Source organism: Nuphar pumila, chromosome 9 (assembly GCF_984573655.1).
Source record: "Nuphar pumila chromosome 9, dmNupPumi1.hap1.1, whole genome shotgun sequence".
Lineage (NCBI taxonomy): Eukaryota > Viridiplantae > Streptophyta > Magnoliopsida > Nymphaeales > Nymphaeaceae > Nuphar > Nuphar pumila.
In genome coordinates this window covers 106,406,526-106,429,107 of record NC_143257.1, presented here as the reverse complement: position 1 = coordinate 106,429,107, position 22,582 = coordinate 106,406,526, and the positions used below count along the sequence as shown (strand labels likewise).

Below are 22,582 nucleotides of genomic sequence, written 5' to 3'. Positions count from 1 at the left end.
TTTCTGTCTTCTTATCATCGGAGATACCAGATTTGGAACAAATGTCAGCAGCAAGTTTCATCTGAGAGAGAATGTACCCTCGAGGAGAGTACGCCACTTCAATCCCTAAAAAATATCTTAAGAAACCAAGGTCAGACATGTCAAAATGTTCTTTTAAAACTTTCTTAATATCATAAATTCCTTGCTCATCACTTCTAGTGATGATCATATCATCAACATAAAGTAGTAAAATAACTACTGAAGACCCTGCACTTTTCACAAACAAAGCAGTGTCAGTATAACATGAACGAAAATTCAAACTTATCATTACATTACTAAATCTATCATGCCAAGCCTTTGGGGCCTGTTTCAAACCATATAATGTCTTTTTAAGTTTGAGAATTTTATCTTTACCAATACATACTCTTGGTGGAGGATCCATGTAAACTTCTTCATTTAATTCACCATTTAGGAATGCATTATTAACATCTAGTTGATAGATAGGCCATTTTTTGACTGACGCCACGGCGATAAGAGTCCTAACGCTGGTCATCCTAGCTACGGGTGCAAAAGTTTCTTCATAATCTATACCGTATTCCTGAGCATTTCCTTTTTCTACTAATCGAGCTTTATAACGTTCTAATGAACCATCACTTTTAGTTTTAATTTTGAAGACCCATCTGCATCCAATCGATCTCTTTCCAGTAGGTAATGAAGTTATTTCCCAAGCTTTTGCCTTTTCAAGGGCACTAAGTTCTAAGTTCATGGCTTCAACCCATTGGGGAATATTTTTGGCTTCATTATAATGTGAAGGTTCATGAAATGAGTGTAATGCAATTAGACATGCTCTATACCTTGGAGTTAGAGACTCATAGGAAACGAACCTATTAGGAGGATTGGAGATTCGGCCGGATCTCCTTAAAGAAGTTTCTTCTATGTTGGACCCTTGAGAGTATTTTTCTAAGGCGCTCATTTGAGCTTGTTGACCACGCCGAACATAGGTTTGGATTGGTCTATCACTTTCATCTTCAACATTGTCAAGAGGAATATCCTCTAGGTCATTCAACGACTCATTAGAGATTTCCTCTTCTTGAAGAGTCTCATCTTCTTGGGAGAGAAGATCAAATAAGAAAGCATATTCACTTTCGTCGATATCTTTAGTTTTCATAAAACCATTTTCATTTTCCAAAAAGGTTACATCTTTGGATACATAGAGTTTGTTATTTTTCAAGTCAAAATATCTAAAACCCTTTTGGTTTTCTCCATATCCTAAGAAGACACATTTAATAGCTTTAGAAGATAATTTGTCTCTTTTATGTGTAAGGACAAAACATTTACACCCAAAAATTCTTAATCTATTGAAATCGGGTGTTCTTTCAAATAGTTTTTCATATAGAGATGTATTCTGTAAGGATGAGGATATCATTCTATTTATCAAGTAAGTTGAGGTTAAGGCCGCTTCGGCCCAAAAACTTTTTGGAATTTCTTTGGAAATAAAGAGTGTCCTAGTGGTTTCCATGATGTGTTTATGCTTTCTTTCTGCTAAACCATTTTGTTGAGGAGTCCTAGGACACGATCTTTGATGACAAATTCCATTTATTTCTAAATAATTTTGAAATTCATTTGATAGATATTCTCCACCTGAATCGGATCTAAGAGTAGAGATATTACTTGAAAATTGATTTTTGACTATCATATGATGCGAGAGAATCGTTTACGGTGGTTTGGACATATTCGGCGAAGGCCTAATGATGCTCCAGTTAGAAGGTTGGAGAAATGGGAAAATATATTAGTTAAAAGAGGTCGGGGTAGGCCTAGGAAGACTTGGATGGAGATGATAGGAAAGGATATGAATGCTTTGAACCTCACCGAGGACATGGCGTTGGATAGAAATGATTGGAGGAAAAGGATTCATGTGGAAGACCCAAAATGAATTTCTTTTTTGGTTCATATCGCTGACCCCAATTGTTTTGGGATGAAGGCGTAGTTGTTGTTGTTGTTGTTGTATATGAAATTTCTTGAAGAAGTCAAATACTTCGGATTTTAAATTGAAAAAGTAGATCCACACATATCTAGTGTAGTCATCAATGAAAGTAACGTAATAGGAGTATCCTGCTTTAGATATGACTGGGGAAGGACCCCAAACGTCCGAATGGACTAACTCAAAAAGTCTTTTGGACACAAAGGTTCGATTTGGAAAAGAGGTGGATTTCATTTTGTCAAAAATACAACTCTTGCAAACAAAATGTTTTTCATTATAAATTTTTTTTTCCAAATGGAAAGGAGTACATTTTTGAGAAACTTGGATGTCCAAGTCTTTGATGCCAAATTTCAATATTTTTATCTTGGACATGGTTACAAAAAGAGTTAGTGGGAAGTTTCAAGTTGATCATGTAATAGAGATCTCCCCTCCTATGGCCTTGCCCAATCTACTTCCCGGACCGGAGATTCTGTATAGAGCAATCCGTAGTTGAGAAGGAGATTTCACATCCATGATCACATATTTGAGCAACAGAGAGGAGATTTAAATTAAGTTGAGGTACCACTCTCACATTTGGCATAAAGAAATCTTTAGAAAAATTTAAGGTTCCAAAACTTTTTACTTGTAAAGATGTACCATCGGCAGTTGACACATAGGAGTTTTTAGAGTTATTACACAAATCGGAAAGCTCATTTTCAAGAGGGGTCATATGAAAGGAAGCTCCAGAATCAAGGATCCAAGAAGACATACCTGGAGGAGAGGAAGAAGCTATGGCGGCACCCAAGGTTGATGGAATCTTGAGTAGAGTTTGTAGTGCTTCCGATAGTTGAGCAAGAGAAAAAGACTCCTTCCCTTTGATAGTTTCCTCCTTCTTTTGAGTAGCTTCTTCAACGGAGGCAACCTTGTTTTTAGGTGCTTCATTCAACTTAGGGCAATTAGGTCTTATGTGACCCGGTTCTTGGCAATGATGGCAAATGGCTTTTCTATAGTTGCCATTATAATTATTTTGCCTTCCAAAGTGTGGAGGCTTATAGGCTTTTACATGGTTGCCGGGTTTAGATACGGCCAAAACATCATCTCCTCCTTTAATCATGCCAAGACAAGTTTCTTCTTGGCGTATTTTGGTTATGGCATCTTCCAAGGGAAGAGGCTTAGATCTATGAAGAAGGGAAGATCTAACTTGTTCATATTCGGGCCTAAGCCCATGTAGAAATTGAAAAAAGTGTTCTTTTTCCATTTGTTCTCTTCTTAGTTCCACATCCACACTAGAAACCCACTTTGGTTCTAGTAAAGATAGCTCATCCCATAAGGGTCCAAGAGTGTTATAGTAATCCCTTACACTCATTTATCCTTGCTTGATAGTCCGGACTTTTTCTTGAAGAAAGAATTGATGAGCAAGGTCTTTTTGAGTAAACATACCTTTCATAAAGAACCATGCTTCATTAGCTATCCGAAACTTAGCAATGTTGGCGCAAATCTTGAGCTCCACATTGTTCATGAACCAAGCAAGAATCTTCGCATGCTTACTTTCCCAATCTTCCACTTTAGATTGGTGATCTTCAATGGCCTTCATGCGTGCATTTCCTTCAAGAGCTTTCTCTTGATCACCATCCATCTTAGTGAGTTAGAGTTGTGGTTTCGGAATGGTGCCCATAACGTATCCCCAAAGTTTTTTTCCTTTGAGGTTGTTCTCCATGGCGGCGGCCCACATCATGTAGTTGGAGCCATTGAACTTGAAGGAGAGATCAATCTTTTGTTCCCCTTCCATTTAATTACTCACAAGAGAACAAACGAAGAGAGATACAAAAAAACAATAATATAACTACTCAACTAGCTATATTAAGAAGAAGAGCATACACAAGGCTCTGATACCATGTAATGAAATATGCGAAAAAACAAAGAGTGCGATAAACACTTACAATACCCACAAATGAACAAACAAAAGAGGTAACACCCAAACCCACAAGAGACAACACAACATAAAAATATAAATGTCTCTTATTGAAAAAGAGATAGAGCTCTCAAGAGTGAAAAATACAAGAGGGGCTCACCCTTATTTATACACAAAAGAAGGAGAGGAGGGATGGCCTTATGGCCTAAAAAGGAGAGTCACCTAGGGGCTCCCCATGGAGTCGTTGGGAGCCCCTAACGGTCACAAATGTGACCGTTGGGGGCCCCATTGACTCCATGGTGGGGCTCCTTTTTAGTGAGCAAAAAATACAAAAAAAAAAATTACAAAAAATAAATGAAAAGAAACAAGTACCCCTATCGGGTACTTGTGAAATGGGTATTTTAGACAATATATATATATATATGAGTTACATGTATTTTAACAGCTTCCTGGTTGGCTCCTAAGTCGTCCCATGCTTCCCGCTTCCTAAAATTTTAGAAGTGCCTCGCTTCCCGCTTCCGCTTCCGTATCGCTTCCCGCTCCCGCTTCCTCGACTGACAACTCTGGTTTAAATAGGTTTTTCAAGAGCTTCAAAAATCAACGAATACAATTCATTGAAATTTCACAAGTAAAAAGTTGATGTTTAGTCAAAATGACTCTATCCAAAGTTTGTTTTCTACTAAAAAAACCATGTTGAACACGTCTAATGACTGAGATTGAGCGAATAATGTTTGCACCTATGGTGACCAAATGCTGTGTGTGTATGTCTTAGGAAAAATGGTCCTGCAATCAAATTATCCATGTCCTTTTATTTTGGGATATCCTCCAGAGCTTTTGAGACTTATGTGGTTTGAAGACTGTGTTTATGATTATGGTGTCAGCATGCCCATAACTTCAATGTACCATCTATCTTGATTCATCTCTCCTATCTGTTCTACTCACTTATTTCCTGTCGGCCTAGTTCTAGTCAAATGCTTTTGCTTGCTGCTCCGCTGGCAAGTCTATTGAAATAGAAATCTATTTTCTTCAGGGCTAATGTTCTTTCCTTTAATCCTGATTGCTAGGTTTCTCTATGAGTTGGATCCACACCTTGAACGCTTCTTGAAGTCTGCAACAATGGCAAGAATTAGACTGCCCTTTGATTTACCGACCATGAGAAGCATATTCATACAAACTGTGGGCGCTTCTCAATGTAGGAACGGGTCACTAAGATACTGGCTTTCTTCAGGATCTGGTGATTTTCTTTTGTCTCCATCTGGCTGTGAAAATCCTGCTCTCTATGCGATCGTGATCCAAGATCAGTCTTTGCCCAATCATGAAGGTGTTAAAGTTGTAACATCAAGCATACCCATAAAATCTCCACAATTTGCAACCATGAAAAGTGTAAATTACCTGCCCAATGTGCTATCAAAGATGGAAGCAGAAGATCAAGGAGCATATGCTGCAATTTGGTTAGATGACGAAGGCTTTGTTGCAGAAGGTCCAAATATTAATGTTGCATTTGTTACAGAAGGCAAAGAGCTTCTGATGCCACGATTTGATAAAATTCTCAGCGGGTGCACGGCAAAAAGAATTTTAGTTCTTGCAGAGAGGCTGGTGAAAAAAGGAAAACTCTCTGGAGTTAAATTAGCAAATGTTACAGTGCAAGAGGGGAAGGCTGCCTCAGAAATGATGCTCATTGGCAGTGGGACCCTTGTACGGTCTGTGATACAATGGGATGAACAAGTCATAGGCAATGGTAATCTTGTATTGCTTTTCTCCAAATTCATTTATTTATTAATTATGTTTAATTTTCTTTTTGAGTTTTCTATTACCAAAGCCTTTCGTGAGTGTTAGGAAGAAATGGGGAAGGGCTTGGCCTTGCCTGTGAATCTGATTTTTCTGTCATTTGTATAGTCAAAAGATGTTTTAACATGACCACATACTCAGGGGCGTAGCTAGGATTCATGTGAGGGGGGGGGGGGGGCAAACAGGGGTGTAGCAAAAAAAAAATTTATTTGTGCGATAATCGGGGGTTCGGGGGCAGCGCCCCCGAAAATTTTTTTTTAGATAAAATAAAAAATGACTACAATTATTAATAAAAATCTATTTCATGTGGACAAATCAAACTATTTGCTGCAGTCAGGGCTGGGCTAGGACTGGGATGGGCTACAAAAATGGATAAAAATCTATTTCATATGGAATCAGGACTGGGCTTTCAAAAAAAAAAAAAAAAAAATTAACTGTTTCGAGAGGCAGGACTGGGCTACAGCCCAGTCCTGCCCCCCCCTAGCTACGCCCCTGCACATACTGGGAGGTGCATTTAAAATCAATTAACTCGCCAATGGTTTGAATTGAGTTGCTTCAGGTGTCCTCTATCAGCTTTGTCAGGTTACCAAATCTGGGTTTTGCTCTGACTAAGGGTTTAGTCCAAGTTGTCCCATTGCAGATCGTAGTCATGATCTGTGCTCATCGAGTTTGCAGTATATCTAGGTGATTAACTGCTGTTAGCAATTTTCCCATTTGTTTCTGACTTGTCTTCTCTGGGTTTTCATTTTATGTGCGGATGATTTTATTGGTTTTTCCATGTAAGAAATGTCTGTATCTTGTGATTGATTATTAGACTGCAGATTTATGTTTGATTATACTGCAGTATTAGGAAGTGTCGTTGCCTGAATCTTATGTGCTTATGTGGATGCTTTCTCTAGGTAGAAACATACGTATTTTGTGACTTTCAAAGCTGTTGATGGAATTTTTTTTTTTGTCTGCAGGGAAAGAAGGGCCTGTAGCCTCTGCACTCCTTGATCTTCTGCTGGATGATATGAAAAACTCTCCTGCTTCATTTCGCATACCAGTTCCGTATTGAGTTGAGTAGCTTCACTTCTCACAAAATTGTATGCTAGTGTTTCTTGTGTTCAAATGCTTTCATGCTTCCTACGGTGTTAGAACCTACCATCAATGAAGCTTTGGAGGTGAGGATACTGGTACGTGAAAGACCTTAATTAGTGGTGGCTTTTTGGAGCATCACTGCATCATGAAGTAGCATGTTTGTCTTTGTTCACCAATCGAATTGGTGTTACCCAACATGGACCAGGCAGTCACCATGGAAAGGTTGGACTGTCTTTAGATTTGTGTGTTGTAATTGTTTGATCATGCCTCTTTTGGGCCTCTTGGTTACTGTTGTAGTTTCTTTCTGAAAGGTTATTAGTTGCTCTTCTTAGGCTCTGTTTGGGAGCTGGATTCAGAGGGAGATGGGAAAGGAGATTCACTAAATCCCATAAACCCGCTGCTGTTTGGGAGACTGGGTATGGGAGATGGAATGGTGAGTTGCTGGTTACCATCGTATTGTATATGTTGTATTTCCATCACAACCGCTCATCTCACTTGATAGAGGTATGCATGGATCCTGCTCACATATCTCAAGGTTCCCAAACGAGATATGTGGTGGGGATTGGATATAACAAACGATGAGTTATATACATTATGACAGTAATTGATCTCCAGTCAAGATGGCCTCCCATCTTCCCATTTGAGGATGCAGTTTACAACTCCACTCGCATCACCCATTTTCATCTTCACTCCCATCACCCCTCTCTCATCTCTGCTCCAATGTCAGCTCCCGAACACAGTCTTATAAGCTACCGGAGGTGAAATCATGTCCTCTTAGTAATTTACATTAGCAGGTAAATGTCGCAATGAAAATCAGTTCGGTTCAATTCGTCCCCTATGTCATCCCCTTGTCTTCATCCCCTTCTTAAATCTTATAAGATGATGCAAGTTGTTTTGATCAAATCTGACATATTAGATGGATTAACATGGTAAATTTAATAAGAATCAACCTCTGGATCATATTATTTTGAGAAAAAAAACTGATTTTTTAAATCACAAGATTTTGTGTTTTGACAACAGTTGATTTTTGAACCGCCAAAAAGTTCTGCACACAAGTTGGATCTTCACTAAATGACTGATGTAGATGACATCTATTGGGTCCTATTTGATCATCAATTAAATCCAATATAAGGACGACACAGGGAACGAGGAGAACCGATTTGCATGAGAATCCATTGCTCGTGGTTTTGGTTTTGGTTTTGGTTTTGGTTTTTTTGCCACTTGATTTTTGGTTTTTTCTTTTTTATCCCTCTGGAGTCTGCAATGGTCAATATCCCTGAATGTTTGGCCAACTATACAGGTGAATCGGCGGATACCAATTCTCAAGTGAATCGCTCTGAATCGGCTAAAAATAATAAAAACAATTATTTTGTATCAATCAAAACGTGGCATGTGTTAAAACATTAAAATAATATTAAAAATTAATTTTAAATATCTTTTATATTTATTGAAAAATAACCAATTCAGGTCAATATCATATCAGCGTGCCCTAATATGTATGGAAATTGCAGTTGACTTTAAAGAGGCAAACTACTCGGATACTTTTAATTTTGATAAGTTAGACACGCAAGGACAGTGCTTCCGCGCCAAGAGGGGTAGGCGTAGAGGGGGTGGGGCATTGGCTGCTTGATGGGCAGTCAAGTTTCGATTAGCATGGGTGCCGTCCCTTTGTGCAAGCCAATGCGTAGCAGAGGCCCTGGGGCAGGGGTCCTAGTCTCAGAGTTTTACGCTGCTGGCATGATGACCAGGTATGGCAGGCTGAGCCCGTGCAACCAGGTCTTGGTGCGATTCTTTGGGTTATAAATTTAAAAAAGAAGAATGTGTTCATTTCTTAATTACTAAGAAATCAGAATAATATAATCAGTTAGGTCCAATGTTGTCGAAGTAAGTTATATGTTTCCCCTGGTGTGTGTTCTCGGGTCTGAATGAGCGTCACATATATAAGCAAGTAAGGCTCATTTTTTCGCATGTCGGCATCACTTAGCATCGGAGTCTGATGCGTTTGCAAAGACTTAATGTTATCATCGCAAAATTTTACTTTTACAAGCCAAACTGACCTTTGAAAAAATTTTGAAAATAACTCGCCTTCGTTTTTAAAATGCGGGATAATTTCGAAGAATGGGACTCGCTTGTCGGTACGAGGTTCAACCGTTCCTGCCGCCTTTACCAGGGGTAATCGAACCAAGGATCAAATGTGTGCTTAGCTTTGCTCAACTTGCCTAAATCGTATTCTATTTTCTAAATGCACAAACATGTGCTAGGAATTTTCAGAAAATACAGATTTGAAAACATGATGTTTGCTTTAAATATTTGAAATACTTGAAAATTCTTGAAGAATATGGCACTTTGAAAATCGTGAATCATGGTGAGAGAATATTTCTGAGGAAAATGAAAATCGATTTCTAGAGAATCTAGAGGTTTTGTGAAAATCGATTTCTGAGAAAACATGAAATGACTAAGAGAAGATTGATTTCTTTGAATTTGAACTTTGAAATAAAGAACATGACCTAGAAAATTATGATTTAAACTTGATCAATACTTGAAACACCATTTGAAAGCTCAGAGTTTTGAGAAAATCGATTCTGAGTAAGACTTAAATTTTTTTAAGAAAATCGATTTCTCTGAATTGAAATTGGAATTTGAATTAAGAAAATGATGCAAATTGAATGAATGGACATGGATTTGAAAAATATTTCTTTGAGGAATTGAGAAAATCCTTTTGAGTTTTGAAAAATGCAGTGCATTTTGAAGTTAGCCTAAGAGTGTAGGCTGAATGTGGCTAATACGAAGATCACAAATCTGGGTCTCATTCGTATTCTGACTATGACCATAAATACGAATTCCACCGAGTTTGTCAACTTCTTAAGAGCTAGTGCATGTGCCATTCGTGTAGACCATGGTGGATTTGTAGAAATATGCACACGAATGACAAGCATAACAGTTATATATCAAAGTTCAAACTATATGCAATGCAAATCCTAATCTAAACAGAAATTGAAATTATTATTCCAAAGTTTACATTTAATTTACATCACTAATTGAATTTAAATAAAGGAAAATAAAGTCTTCAATATCCATGCAAAACTAGAAAACTTGTTAGTGAAAATATGTTGGCTTTTCTAAATTTATCTAGTAATATCTAGAAATTACTGGATTTTGCTAGATATAAGCCTTTTTCCATGATTTTCTGAGATAAACATAATGAAATAGAAAATAAAATTGAAGAAATATGAAAATGAGATTTGAAAATTCGAAATTGGAGTCAAAATGACCAAAATACCCCTGATAGCAAGACTATGGCCTTTAAATCAGGGTTTTCAGAAAGATATTTTTTAAAAATGAGGTTTTAGAATTCAAATGAAAATAAATCAAACATAAGGTGATGTGGTATGATTAAAACTAAGAAAATTCAAGTTAGAAATTTCGAAAATGAGTTCAAATGACCAAATTACTTCTGATAGCAAGACTATGGCCTTGAAATCAAGGTTTTCATAAAATATTTGGGTAAAAACTTTGGGTTTAGGATTTAAATAAAATCAAATAACAACCAAATCGATCATGAAGTGTCATAACATGATTCTAAATATGAACCAACCCTAAAAACCTGAACTTATACATGAAAATTCAAAAATATCATGAAAAACATGATTTTGGTAGTGTTTCGGGATCCTGCGGGCACTCTGTTTTGCAATTTGACTCATCAAAGCATCAAATGAGTTCCAAAATTCATAAAAATTGGCACCTGCACTTATTATCACCCTAAAATTAGATTGGAATCATAAAAATATATTTTTGCCATTATTCCAATTTGAGAATTGCATTAAAACTCTAAAATATGCTATTTTTACCCGCGGTCACGTATCATTTTCAGTGTCAGACCCGAATCAGGGGACAATTCACTATGAAAATTCCTGAAATTTTACAGAGACAAAATAGATAGAAAAACAAAGAATATCCTTTTTACAGATCAGAAAAATCAACTCCGGTTGGGGAGATAACGTTCCGACAATCTGTACTTGAATTTAACGAATATAAAATTGATCAAAACAGGCACTTTCGGTTGCAAATACAGGAGAAAATAGCAGATTTTATCCAAAATTTTTGAGATTTTATAAGTGAATAATAGACAAATAAATAATCAACTTCCTTTTTTACAGATCATAAATCAGATCCACGGTTAAGGATCTAGGATCAACACAAGTTGAATTAGGGTTTTAGTAAATCATAACGAGTTTTAAAACATGGATCCGACTTTCTGACAGAGGAAAATAACCAAAAAGTGACAAAAAATTATGAAAATTTTACAGTAAATAGATGACATTAACACGAAGCCACTCACTTTACGGATCTTGAATCGGATATCTGATGAAAGAAATATCACATCTACAACTTATACTTGAATCTGAACAATGATTTTAATCAACAAAAATCCCGATTCGACTTTGTATTTTTCCAACAGGGTTCCCGAATCCCAAAGCCTCTGATTTTTTTACAGAGACTCAATAACATATCCGTGTATCACATATAAAAAAATCAGCAATTTCTAACAAATATTTAAGTGCAAAATAATATGCTTTTTACAGATTTAGAATTAAAACATATGAAAACCTAAGAAAACATTAAAGAAAGCATGATTTAAAAATGAAAAATAGTAAAGAATACCTAAAAAGCAAAACAAAATCTATTTTAATATTGAAACATATGCAATAAACACTAATATGCTAAAAAAATTAAAAAGAAAATAGAGAATCCATGGCTAGAATTAATTTTACCTTTGAAATCATGGATTTAACCCATTTAATGGGTAAATCGCATATTTCATTGGTTAAGAACGTAGAAAACATACCTCTCATCGATTCTAACGGATTAAAATCCTGAAAAATATCCCCAAATTGAGTTAGATCACTTTTTTGGGTCGATTTTAGGGTTATTGGATGAGAATCCGTGGTTAAAACCATGAAAGAGGGGACGCCAATGGAGAAATCTATTGTAAAACATCAAAAACATAATAAAAACTATCAAAAATCACTAAGGAATCCTACCTTGGATGGTGCAGCAATGGAGGGAGCAGCTGGTAGGAGAGAGAAGGTCCATGAAACTGCTAAGAAAGCCTTAGGGGTCGACCTCCCTTCTAGCCTCTTTAAATAGGAAGAATTAGGTCTTAATTAGGGCTTTTACTTAATTCCAAATTTACCCCTTTTTAAAACCTATCTTAATTAATTAGTGGGGGGCAATTTTTCCTAATTTGATTTGACTCTTGACCTTCCTAATTAGACCCCTAACTAACCTAAGACTCCTAATCCTATTAAAATGACTCTAAATGTGGCGCCACTCTCTGTGGGCCCACATCGGTTTTTTAAAGCTTTAATTAAAACTTTTAAAAACTAATAGTTAAAAGTCAAAGTTAAAATAGATTTTCAAAATCATTTTTGACTCTTCTAAATCTCTAATCTAACTAGAACTATGACTAACCCTAGTCTAACCCTGACTTTATCAAATATGGTGCCACCCCCAGTGGGCCCCACTTGAATTTTCAAAAACAATTTTAAAACTTCAAAATGAGCTCTAATGGCACTTATTGGAATGTTTGTGTGTCATTGCTTTTTTTCATACTGCCTAACAAAAACGAAGAAGAAGAGAAGACTGTAAAAAGAGATGGCCGACAAATCTCCCTATGACGCCCACCAATTATCGAACCAGTCGTTCGATTTATAGTTATCTCCACGAGGTAGGAACGAACCCGAAAAAAATTTCTATCTAACACAAGGCAGGAACGAGAAGGCAGCCATGTGTTGTAACACAAGCTAAAAACAAAGGCGGAACGTGCAAACTATTTACAGGGAGCCGGAGGACATTTTCATCCAACGCATATCTATCTTACGGGAGGACATTTGAGTCAAAAGCATATCTATTTTTTTTATATGTTATTTTATTATAAAGTCATCGTGGGCAACATTGGCATATGAATTATTGCGGGTCCCAAGATATTCCTCCATACACACTGAAACATGCGAATTTGTGTTCCGGGGAGAACACACAACACCCTCTCCAATGTTGTCGGTATTGTGTTGGGCCCTGGCGATACCGATTTAGAGTGCAATAGATTTGTATCACCCAACTTTTAACTTGAGAATGACATGTGTCAAATTTTTTTAAAAATAAATAAATAATTTTTTGATTTATTTAAAAATTAACTGGTTCAGACCAATACTGACAACATTGGTTAGGTGCCTACCGAAAAATATTTTTTTATTGCTAACCATCCAATATAGGGATCTAAACAGGTGGCATTAGGCATTACTCAGTCCGACCTAATGGGATCTGACATAATTGGATTTGGAGTCCAATGAGATTAGACAAAATGAAATTTGGATCCAATTAGCTTAAAATCTAATATTTCCATACAATCAGATTTGGATTCCAATTCAGATGCAAAAATCAATGCCAAATTCAGATCCAAAAATCAATGCCAAATTCAGATCGGATTCAGATTCGGGTTGGATGTCGGGGACTACATCCGACCTGTTTACATCCATAATGGAATCTGAATAATTTATTGACTAGCCCTAGCCCTTGTGCGAGCCCGCTCGGGTTGTTTTTATCAATGAGCAAAAGGAGAGGGTGTTGTGTGTTCTTTTCGGAACACAAATTCGCGTGTTTCGGTGTGTACGGAGGAATATCTTGGGACCCGTGATAATTCATATGTCAATGTTGCCCACGATGACTTTATAATGAAATAACATATAAAAAAGGTAGATATGCTTTTAACAGAAATGTCCTCCTATAAGATAGATATGCGTTGGACAAAAATGTCCTCCCGCTCCTTGTTAATAGATTTGCATATTCCGCCTTTGTTTTTAGCTTGTGTTACAACACAAGGTCGCTTTCTCGTTCCTGTCTGATGAGTTGTGGAACCTGATTCATAGTTTTTTTCCTTATAGAAGGGGGTTATGGGGCTTTCCCCCGGCACGGGTCCCGCTGCGCAGTCAACGGGCGGGGGTCCAGGGGGGTGCCCCTAGCGGGGGTCTATGGGGGAAAGCGCCCCCCAGAACAAATTTTTCTTGGACCCGACTTGTTTAGGTTTAGGGTTGTCGCCCTTGCCTTGTATAAATTCTTTCTTTTCTTTCTCTCTTGTAACTGTTGAAAAGAGCAATAAGATTTTTCTCTCGGCGGCCATTGTTTTTTTATTCTCTCTAGTTGGAGGGGAGGTTTTTTCCACGTAAATTTGTGTGTCCATCTTCTTTGTGGTTTGATTGTTCTTGTTTCTTCATTTTCTTGCTTGAGCATTTCCTAACACTGTCTTGTATAGAAATCAGATCAGAGAGTAGCGATTTACAATAGAAATTAGATCAGAGAGTAGCGATTTACAGTAGAAATCAGATAAGAAAGTAGCGATTTATAATAGAAATCAAATTAGAGAGTAGCGATTTACAGTATAAATCAGATCAAAGAGTAGCGATTTACAGTACAAATCAGATCAGAGAGTAGCGATTTACAATAGAAATTTGATTTATACTGTAAATCGCTACTCTCTAATTTGATTTCTATTGTAAATCGTTACTCTCTGATCTGATTTCTACTATAAATTGCTACTCTCTAATTTGATTTTTACTGTAAATCACTACTCTCTTATTTGATTTCTACTATAAATTGCTACTCTCTGATATGATTTCTACTATAAATCGCTACTCTCTGATTTGATTTATATTATAAATCGTACTCTCTTATCTGATTTCTATTATAAATTGCTACTCTCTAATCTGATTTCTATTATAAATCGCTACTCTCTGATCTGATTTCTACTGTAAATTGCTACTCTCTCGTCTGATTTCTACTGTAAATCGCTACTTTCTGATTTGATTTCTACTATAAATCGCTACTCTCTTATTTGATTTCTACTGTAAATCGCTACTCTCTTATCTGATTTCTACTATAAATCGCTACTCTTTGATTTGATTTCTACTGTAAATTACTACTCTCTTATCTTATTTCTACTGTAAATCATTACTTTCTTATCTGATTTCTACTATAAATCGCTACTCTCTGATCTGATTTCTACTATAAATCACTACTCTCTGATTTAATTTCTACTGTAAATCGCTACTCTTTTGTCTGATTTTTATTGTAAATCGCTATTCTCTAATCTGATTTCTACTATAAATCGCTACTCTCTTATCTAATTTCTATTGTAAATCGCTATTCTCTTATCTGATTTCTACTATAAATCGCTACTCTACTCAGTTCGACGCTGCCACCATTATCTCTGGTGTAAATTGCTCTTCTCTGTCTACTCAGTTCAATGCGTGCACTCTGGTATCATGATGAACAATAGACAGAATGTTGATTCCTCTGGTAGTTCAACTATTTCTCACGAACAGACGATGACAAATGGTGCTCCGATGATAATAGACGATGGTAACGGCAAAGGGTGCTCTGACGGTAGTAGACGATGGTAAAGGGTGCTCCGGCGACAGCAGACGACGATAAAGGGTGCTCTGGTGGCAGCAGACGATGACAAAGGGTGTATCGTCAAAGGGAGCTCCTGTTACAACAGATGGTGCATCGTCAAAGGGTGATCCAGAATGTTTAGGGCGACATATTGTGAGGAGCTCATGTTAAAGCAGAGGAGTTTACTCCTTAGGGCGAAAACGATGATGATTTTAACCCTTTCTGGCAGAAGGACATTTTTGTCCTTTACTCAAAACATCATTTTATGGCGCTAATGGCGAAAAAGGTACTTAAGTCTTTGCAAACACACCGGACTCCGATGCTAAGTGATGCCAACACACACGGAGAAATGAGCCCCACGTGCTAACATATGTGGCACTCATTCAGACCCAAGAACACGCACCTGCGTGTTCCGGGGGGGAACATATAACCTGCTTCGGAGCAAAAGCCACCTAATGCAATTTATCCAGAACCTAAAAGTCGGGCCTCTAGGGTTCTAGCTTTTTGTGAGATAAAACGGCCCCTACAAGTTTGTTTTATCCCTGTGCCCTGTATGTTTCAAACACCGCGGGGACAAAGCGGTTCCCAGGTGAGATTTGTCCTGCATTTCAATTGTACTCTTGGGGGTGTTTGACTCACTGGACAAACACCACTTGGACACACCAGGTGGCATTTGTCTAGGACATGTGAGTGGCACCCATGTTCCCTCCCGCCCATGTTAAAAACAAAGCGGTGGGAACTAACGGCTCCCCACCGGACCAGTTGGTTCCGGCACCCAGGCAGGGACCAGTCAGTCCCCTCTCAGGTGCTTCCCGTGATTCAAACGAGCCCTTGTAGAACCTGAACGTACAAGTCATTGGTTTGGGCCTATACTTTGGACATCAGTGTGCACCTTATCCGTCTTGGTGCTGATCTTCAGGTTCTCTGTGGATGGCCATGTATGCAAAAGTTCCATTAGAAGGTGGTTCATTTTCTTGTTTGTTAGGTGTATAACGATAAGTAAACAAAAAATAAAATTAGTTACTTAGATGTGTCTATAATTTGAACTTGTTTATTTTTCCTAGTCAACTTGTTTTATTTATTTCTAGAATACTAGACTAGCTTGTAGCATTCATATATAATATAAAAAGTGGATTAGTTGAAGATATGATGGTGTTTTCATTTTTTATTCATCTCTTTGTAATCAGGGTGATGACAGGCAGACAATTAAATAAACTTTCTGGATGTGACCCCTGGTTACAGGGCTCTTGGTGAGATCAGATCTTGAAGAGCTGAGTTGGGTACTGTAAAAGTAACTGGTAAATGAATGCTGTTCTGGTATTTCATTTGGGTGCCTAACTGAGTGAGAGTAGGAGTTGGGTACGTTATAGGACCTGGTTCATGCCCAATTGCAACTGAATGGATCCAATCCTTGTAAGTTGGATTTGGATACATCAAACATTAACAATTGAAGACCTGCTAATCTGGTTTTCTCCAGCATGTCATGTTACCATGCATTACTTTCCCCAGTATTTCATCGATTACGCATCCAATTAGGGATGTAAATGGTTTTGAATCTGTTCGGACCTTTGATTATCGGATTGGGACTCCGATGCGTGGAGCTTATACCAAACTCAAGTCTAATTAAAGTATATTCCCTAAGGGCCACTAGAATATGAGAACAGAAAATATGACAACTACCATGTGAACCGAGATTTTCATGGTTTTTTTATTCTTTTCACTTAAATCTGACTATACAGATGTGATCTACATGTTTCGTCTTATAAGAACCGGCTCTTGAATCTATCTATGATGCATAAGCAAGACTTTTTAAGGCTTGAAAAAACAACAGCTAAGAATTTTCATAAATATTCAAGCACTTAAAATTCATAAATTTCATAAAAAAAATACTCAATCCAACAGTATTTTCCTAACAAATTCACCAGGCTGAACACATCTGCTTGGTCTGATTTGCAAAAAACAAAATGTCAGAAAATGCCTAGTGCACAACGTACTTCTCTTCTCATATTGTAGCTGCCCTAATAGATCTGACATACATATAATCGGGTTGGACTTCAGGTCGGATTCTGATAAAGACTTGGATGTAAAAATCTTACAACTGAATCTGAGTCTGATTAGCAATCAGATCCGGTTGTAAATGGATTTGGGTCAGCCAGATATCCGACCCAGACCCAGGCCGTTGATATCCCTACATCCTATACCATAGAGACCACAGCTTTCATTTCCACGCGATTTCGAATGGATTGTACATTTAAAAACAAAGAGAGAGAGAGAGAGAGAGAGAGAGAGAGAGATCCAATAGGTCTTTCTGTGGTTTCTTGGCATTTCAAAGGCAATTCAGGTCTAAAATCAAAGTCATCTTGGATAAAAGCAGTCCAACCACCGACTCAATCTGTGAAATAATAATAATAATAGAAGAAAAGTAAAAAAAGTCGATGAAATGTCTGTTGGTATAGGTAACGTTAATGGATGGTATTTCTGATGGACATCCAATCGAATCTGAATCCAATTAGTAGGATTTGTTAAGGCAGGTAGAATCCGACTAATTTTCAAATTCGGATTGCATATCCAAATCCTATGGATAATCTTAACCCAATCATATATAAAATATACATGATTAGCTAATTGGATCTGGATTAGGTATTATTCTTTCCTATTTCACTCCAAATTCAAAGCCAAATTTGATAGGGTAATTAAGTCCAATTAGTAATGGCTAGATTTGTGAACATGGTAAAGTTTATATGCCAAATTTGGACTGCCCACCTGTTAATGATCATTTGTATCAGTTAGGTCTAGCTATATAGCCTCCTGATGGGTCTGACTTGTTTACATCCCTAATTTATGGCTGGTAAATGAGCTGAGCAAGCTAAACGTTGCTTCTCTTGTTGCGACGAGTCAAGCTAAACTCGAGCTAAATTATTTAAACATAATGAAAAATAACCATACTGTATGGCTAATTTGACGTGATTTCTTAAAAACCTTACACTTTTTAATATTCTTTCGAGGTTCAAAATCACAAATATCTGATATTGTTAGGACACTTTTACCCTTTACAACTGTGAATTTATGCATTTTTGCTATAAAATTGTATCGTCTGTCGAATATGTCCAACACCCACTTAAATCAAGAATTGCAGTTTTTTTTATATGAATTTAGAGCTCATGAACTCATATAAATTTATTTATAAAATCTCAATAAAACTGAAACCACCGTAATTGCAAATATCATACTCTTTCGTATATAATAAAAAATTTTGCATAAAAATATTTGTGAAACATCTCTCGCAAATAACATACTTTCGCATATGTCCTAAACTTACATAAATTTATGTGTGGAACTCCACTTAAAGGAAACCAACAAAATAGCAAATATGCTACTTATTTGTGATTTTTTTATTATATGCAATTTTTCTTAATAGTTGTGATTTTGTCGAATTATATATATACTCATTTTTGCTTTAGGGTTTCTTCTTCTCGTTTGTGTTTGCAAAGAACTTTTGTGTAGAATCCTTGTGGTGATTCCTGCATTTCGAGGAGGTCGCGGTATCATCCTTATGATCGACTTCCCCATCTATAGCTTCCAAAGGTGAGTTTCATACAATATATACATGTGTATCTCCATGTGTATTTCTTAAGAGATTGTGGTATCATCCTTGTGATCGACTTCCATTTAAGGTTTATTATGTTTATGATTTTTTTGTAGAAATATATATTATTGTAGATGATTTATGATTATTTATTTATCATTTAGTTAATATTTGTTGTTCTTGTGTTGGTATAATGGGACTAGGGTTCACTGTGCACAAGCATTAAAAGGGCTAAAGTACATTATCATTGTTGTAAGCAATCAATGACGGCTTCTGAAATGGCTAAGGTATACTATCGTAGGTCTGATTACACTAATTGAAAATATATAGTGGTCTCCAAAAATATTATTTTTAAGAAATTTGTGACTTTGATGTCTCGTAAAATTGAATATGTGGCAGATTTATTGAGCCTCTGATATAGTTATTCTCTAAACTTAAATAACCAAGAAATATGGATAGATGTTAAGGATGATGATGATGTAGAATCAATACTATTTAGTGGTAATGTTTACTTGGAAATATGCAAAGTTAATGAATGAACAGTCAAATAAGGAGTAGCTGATCAATGGAATGATATAAATCTTGTGAAGAATGTGCATCTATCTGAGGCACCATTTATCGATATGAGTCATTTGCTAATTATCCAATTGTCTCAAACAATAGACGATATTGATGTTGTACACGATGAATGGATCACTGCAAAGGATATGAAACCGCATAGTAAAACCAATGCTAGTGATCTTCATCACAATAATCTGAATGACATGCATTCTTCTTGGGCATACAATAATGCTAGGTACAAGTTATAATTTTGATATAATTTATGGTTGAGATATAAGTGTGATGATGAATGTGATATTTTAATAGTTAATCTTGAATGTTGAAAATGCAAAAATGATGTATGCATAGAAGCAAATGAAGTGAAATGTACAATGAATTTTGATATAGTTGATGAAATTAAATAGTCAATTAGTGATAGCAACGATCATGTTAACATTGCAGAATCAAATGATATCGATGATGATGAGTATACAATGTCAATAAAGGAGGGTGAAAGTGATACACCAATGGCATTAGAAAATGTGAATCCTTAATTCTCATTCAATGGGTTCTCATACAATGAAGAGCAATTGAGAATCATTGAAGCAAAGACATTTGATTTGTTTGAGCAATTGTATAATGAAAGACTTAATGATTATGAACAATTTCAATAGGTATCAATACACTCAAATGATCAAGAAATTGTTTTGGGTAAAATGTTTAATAATCTCCAGTACTGTCACGAGTTTTTGAAAAATTATATGATAAAAAATAACTATAAAGCAAAATTTTTAAAGATCTACAACAACATAATCATTGTCGTATGCATGAGGAAGAACACTCATATGATGGTTGATTGCCCCAGGAAGATTCATTGCACAAAGCTACATAGAGCGGGTTTTATTTCAAGTGAAAAGGTATGATAGTGAGCATATATGTGGTGGATCATTGGGCAACCTTGTAGTGGAAAAAGTGTATTCCAAGTGAATTTCAAGCATTATTCACGAACGCATACATGATAACTCGAAGATAATTATAAGAAAAATCATAAATAACATCAGTCGTGAGGAAGGTGTGAAAGTTACTTGCAAACAAGCATGGCGTGGATAAAAACACACTAAGGTTGTATTATATGGTTTATTTGAACAATCCTTTAAGATGTTTTTCGCCTATTTAGATCATTTGATGTATGCTAACCGAGGATTGCTTGTGTATATTAAGATCGATCGGAAAGATCGATTTAAGTACATGTTCTTATCCTTTTGGCTAAGCATCAACAGTTTTTGAAAGGATGTCCTCCAGATTTTATGGTAGATGATACATTCCTAAAAGAAAGATATGTGAGTATATTGTTGTTTGCTCATAGTATTGATCATTGTGATGAGATATTTTTGGTAGCATTTGCAGTTATCGATAAGGAGTCTAAAGATTCATGATCATGATTTTTAGAGGTATTAAAGCTTAAATTCATACACTTCGATGAGTTTAAAGAGAGGAGTATTGACCGTTATCTCAGATAGGTATCTAAGTTCAAAGTATGTTGTCCCCTATATATGTCCTATATGTCATATTGGATTTTGTATGAAGCATTTAACGAGGAATTTTTCAAAAAAAAATTGTTTATCACTCAGTGCACTTTGGTGGAGTGCAGCTCAAGCAGCCACAAAACAATAATGCAATTATTTTCTTGGCAAAGTTAAGGAACAAAATACAAATACATACAATTATATTGTCAGTGACGTGGATCTGAAACATTGAGCTAACTTTCACTTTCAAGCGAAATAATATGGTTGCTTAACATCTAATATAGCGAAAAACTTCAATTCATGGATTCTCACCATACATGACAAGCCTCTCATTCTACTTATTGAAAAGCTTTGTCTCATGCTAATGAAACTTTTTGAGAAAAGAAAGATTGCGGAGAAGCATATGACAGACGTTGTGGTGCCTAAGGTAAAAAAAAGCTAAAGAAATTGAAAAAATGCACAACAAATACGTTTGCAAGTAGTGCATTGCCTCCAACAACGGTACGAAGCCCACAACCAATCTCATTATTATAGTGTTGATTTTTAAAGGCACTTGTGCTCTTATAAAGAGTGTCAGGTTAGCGAGATTCCTTGCAAATATATGATCATATGCATTTTGTATGAGAGCAACCTACCAGATGATTACTGTGACAAGTGGTTCAAAGTTGAATCGTATTGAGTTGTATATAATCAATATTCATTCTTTTCGATGATGAATAATGTCTCACACATCGCTCCACCTACTCTTATAGCTATCTATTTACCAAAAGTTGTTCGCAAAGCAAGGTGACCTAAGGTTAATAGACGAAAAATATAACACAGAAATATGTCATACGAGTATAGTATATGTGGTGAGGTTGGCCACAACATGCAATACCACGAATAAGAGTATGTATATATATCCAGTGTTGTTTAATAAATTGCTTCTTTGTGTGCATATCCTGTATTTTTTAATTAATTATTTCTTTGTATGTATATTAGTGTTTTTTAATTAGTTGCTTCTTTATATATGTATCTAGTTTGTTCGAGATGTATGATCGTATACAATCTTACAAAAGAAAGAGATTCAAAGAGTCCCGAGTTTTGAAGAGAACAACCAGCCGTATATGAGGTATAAGCAATATCCCGAATCATGTGTGTATATTTGATATTAATCGTATGCAATTTATTTTGTTGTAAAAAATAAGTTAATGAGAAATAAAAAGCTATAAAAGAGAATGCCTCGTAGCCGAAGGATTATGAATTTAGCAAAGAAACTCTCTTGGCAAATGACGTAAGTGTAGTTTTGCATGTTAATTTGTTTATTTTTTTGTTATGTTTGCACATAATTTTTTTTGTTCTTTTATAAACATGTTGAATTTACTATATAACATCTAGCAAGATTCGTTAAAAGAATCCAAGTTGCTCACAACGAGGATATGAAAAATAACTTGTCAAAGACCCTTTACCTTACCATGTACTTCTCTGTGAGTTATAAAAATGATATTTATATTGTTTTACTATCGATTAATAAAAACTAATTGGTAAACCTTGCTTGATCATAACAAATGATCGCAACTAAAGGGCAGCAAGGTGTGGCAATCGACTGCTTTGAGAGCAACGACTTATCGTATCATTTCTTTGATGCTGACAATATATGTTTTTACATAACTTTGCATACTTACAAATAAATTTTTATGTGCACAACGATGTTACACTAGATTTATGTTGTATCTTTTAATTTCTTTCAACTAATGCAATAAGCACTGAGTTATTTAAGAAAT

General features: G+C 36.1%; 1 protein-coding gene across 1 annotated transcript in view; it reads left to right on the top strand.

Annotated features, from left to right (window-relative positions):
• LOC149828798 (D-amino-acid transaminase, chloroplastic-like) overlaps positions 1–7,048 on the top strand; it is an 85,882-nt gene extending 78,834 nt beyond the window's left edge. The window contains exons 4-5 of the mRNA XM_090017734.1: positions 4,916–5,589; positions 6,602–7,048. Coding sequence (XP_089873860.1) covers positions 4,916–5,589; positions 6,602–6,696 — 769 coding nt within the window. The 3' untranslated portion in view covers positions 6,697–7,048. The remainder of the gene's footprint in view (positions 1–4,915; positions 5,590–6,601) is intronic.
• Positions 7,049–22,582: the final 15,534 nt, after the last annotated feature.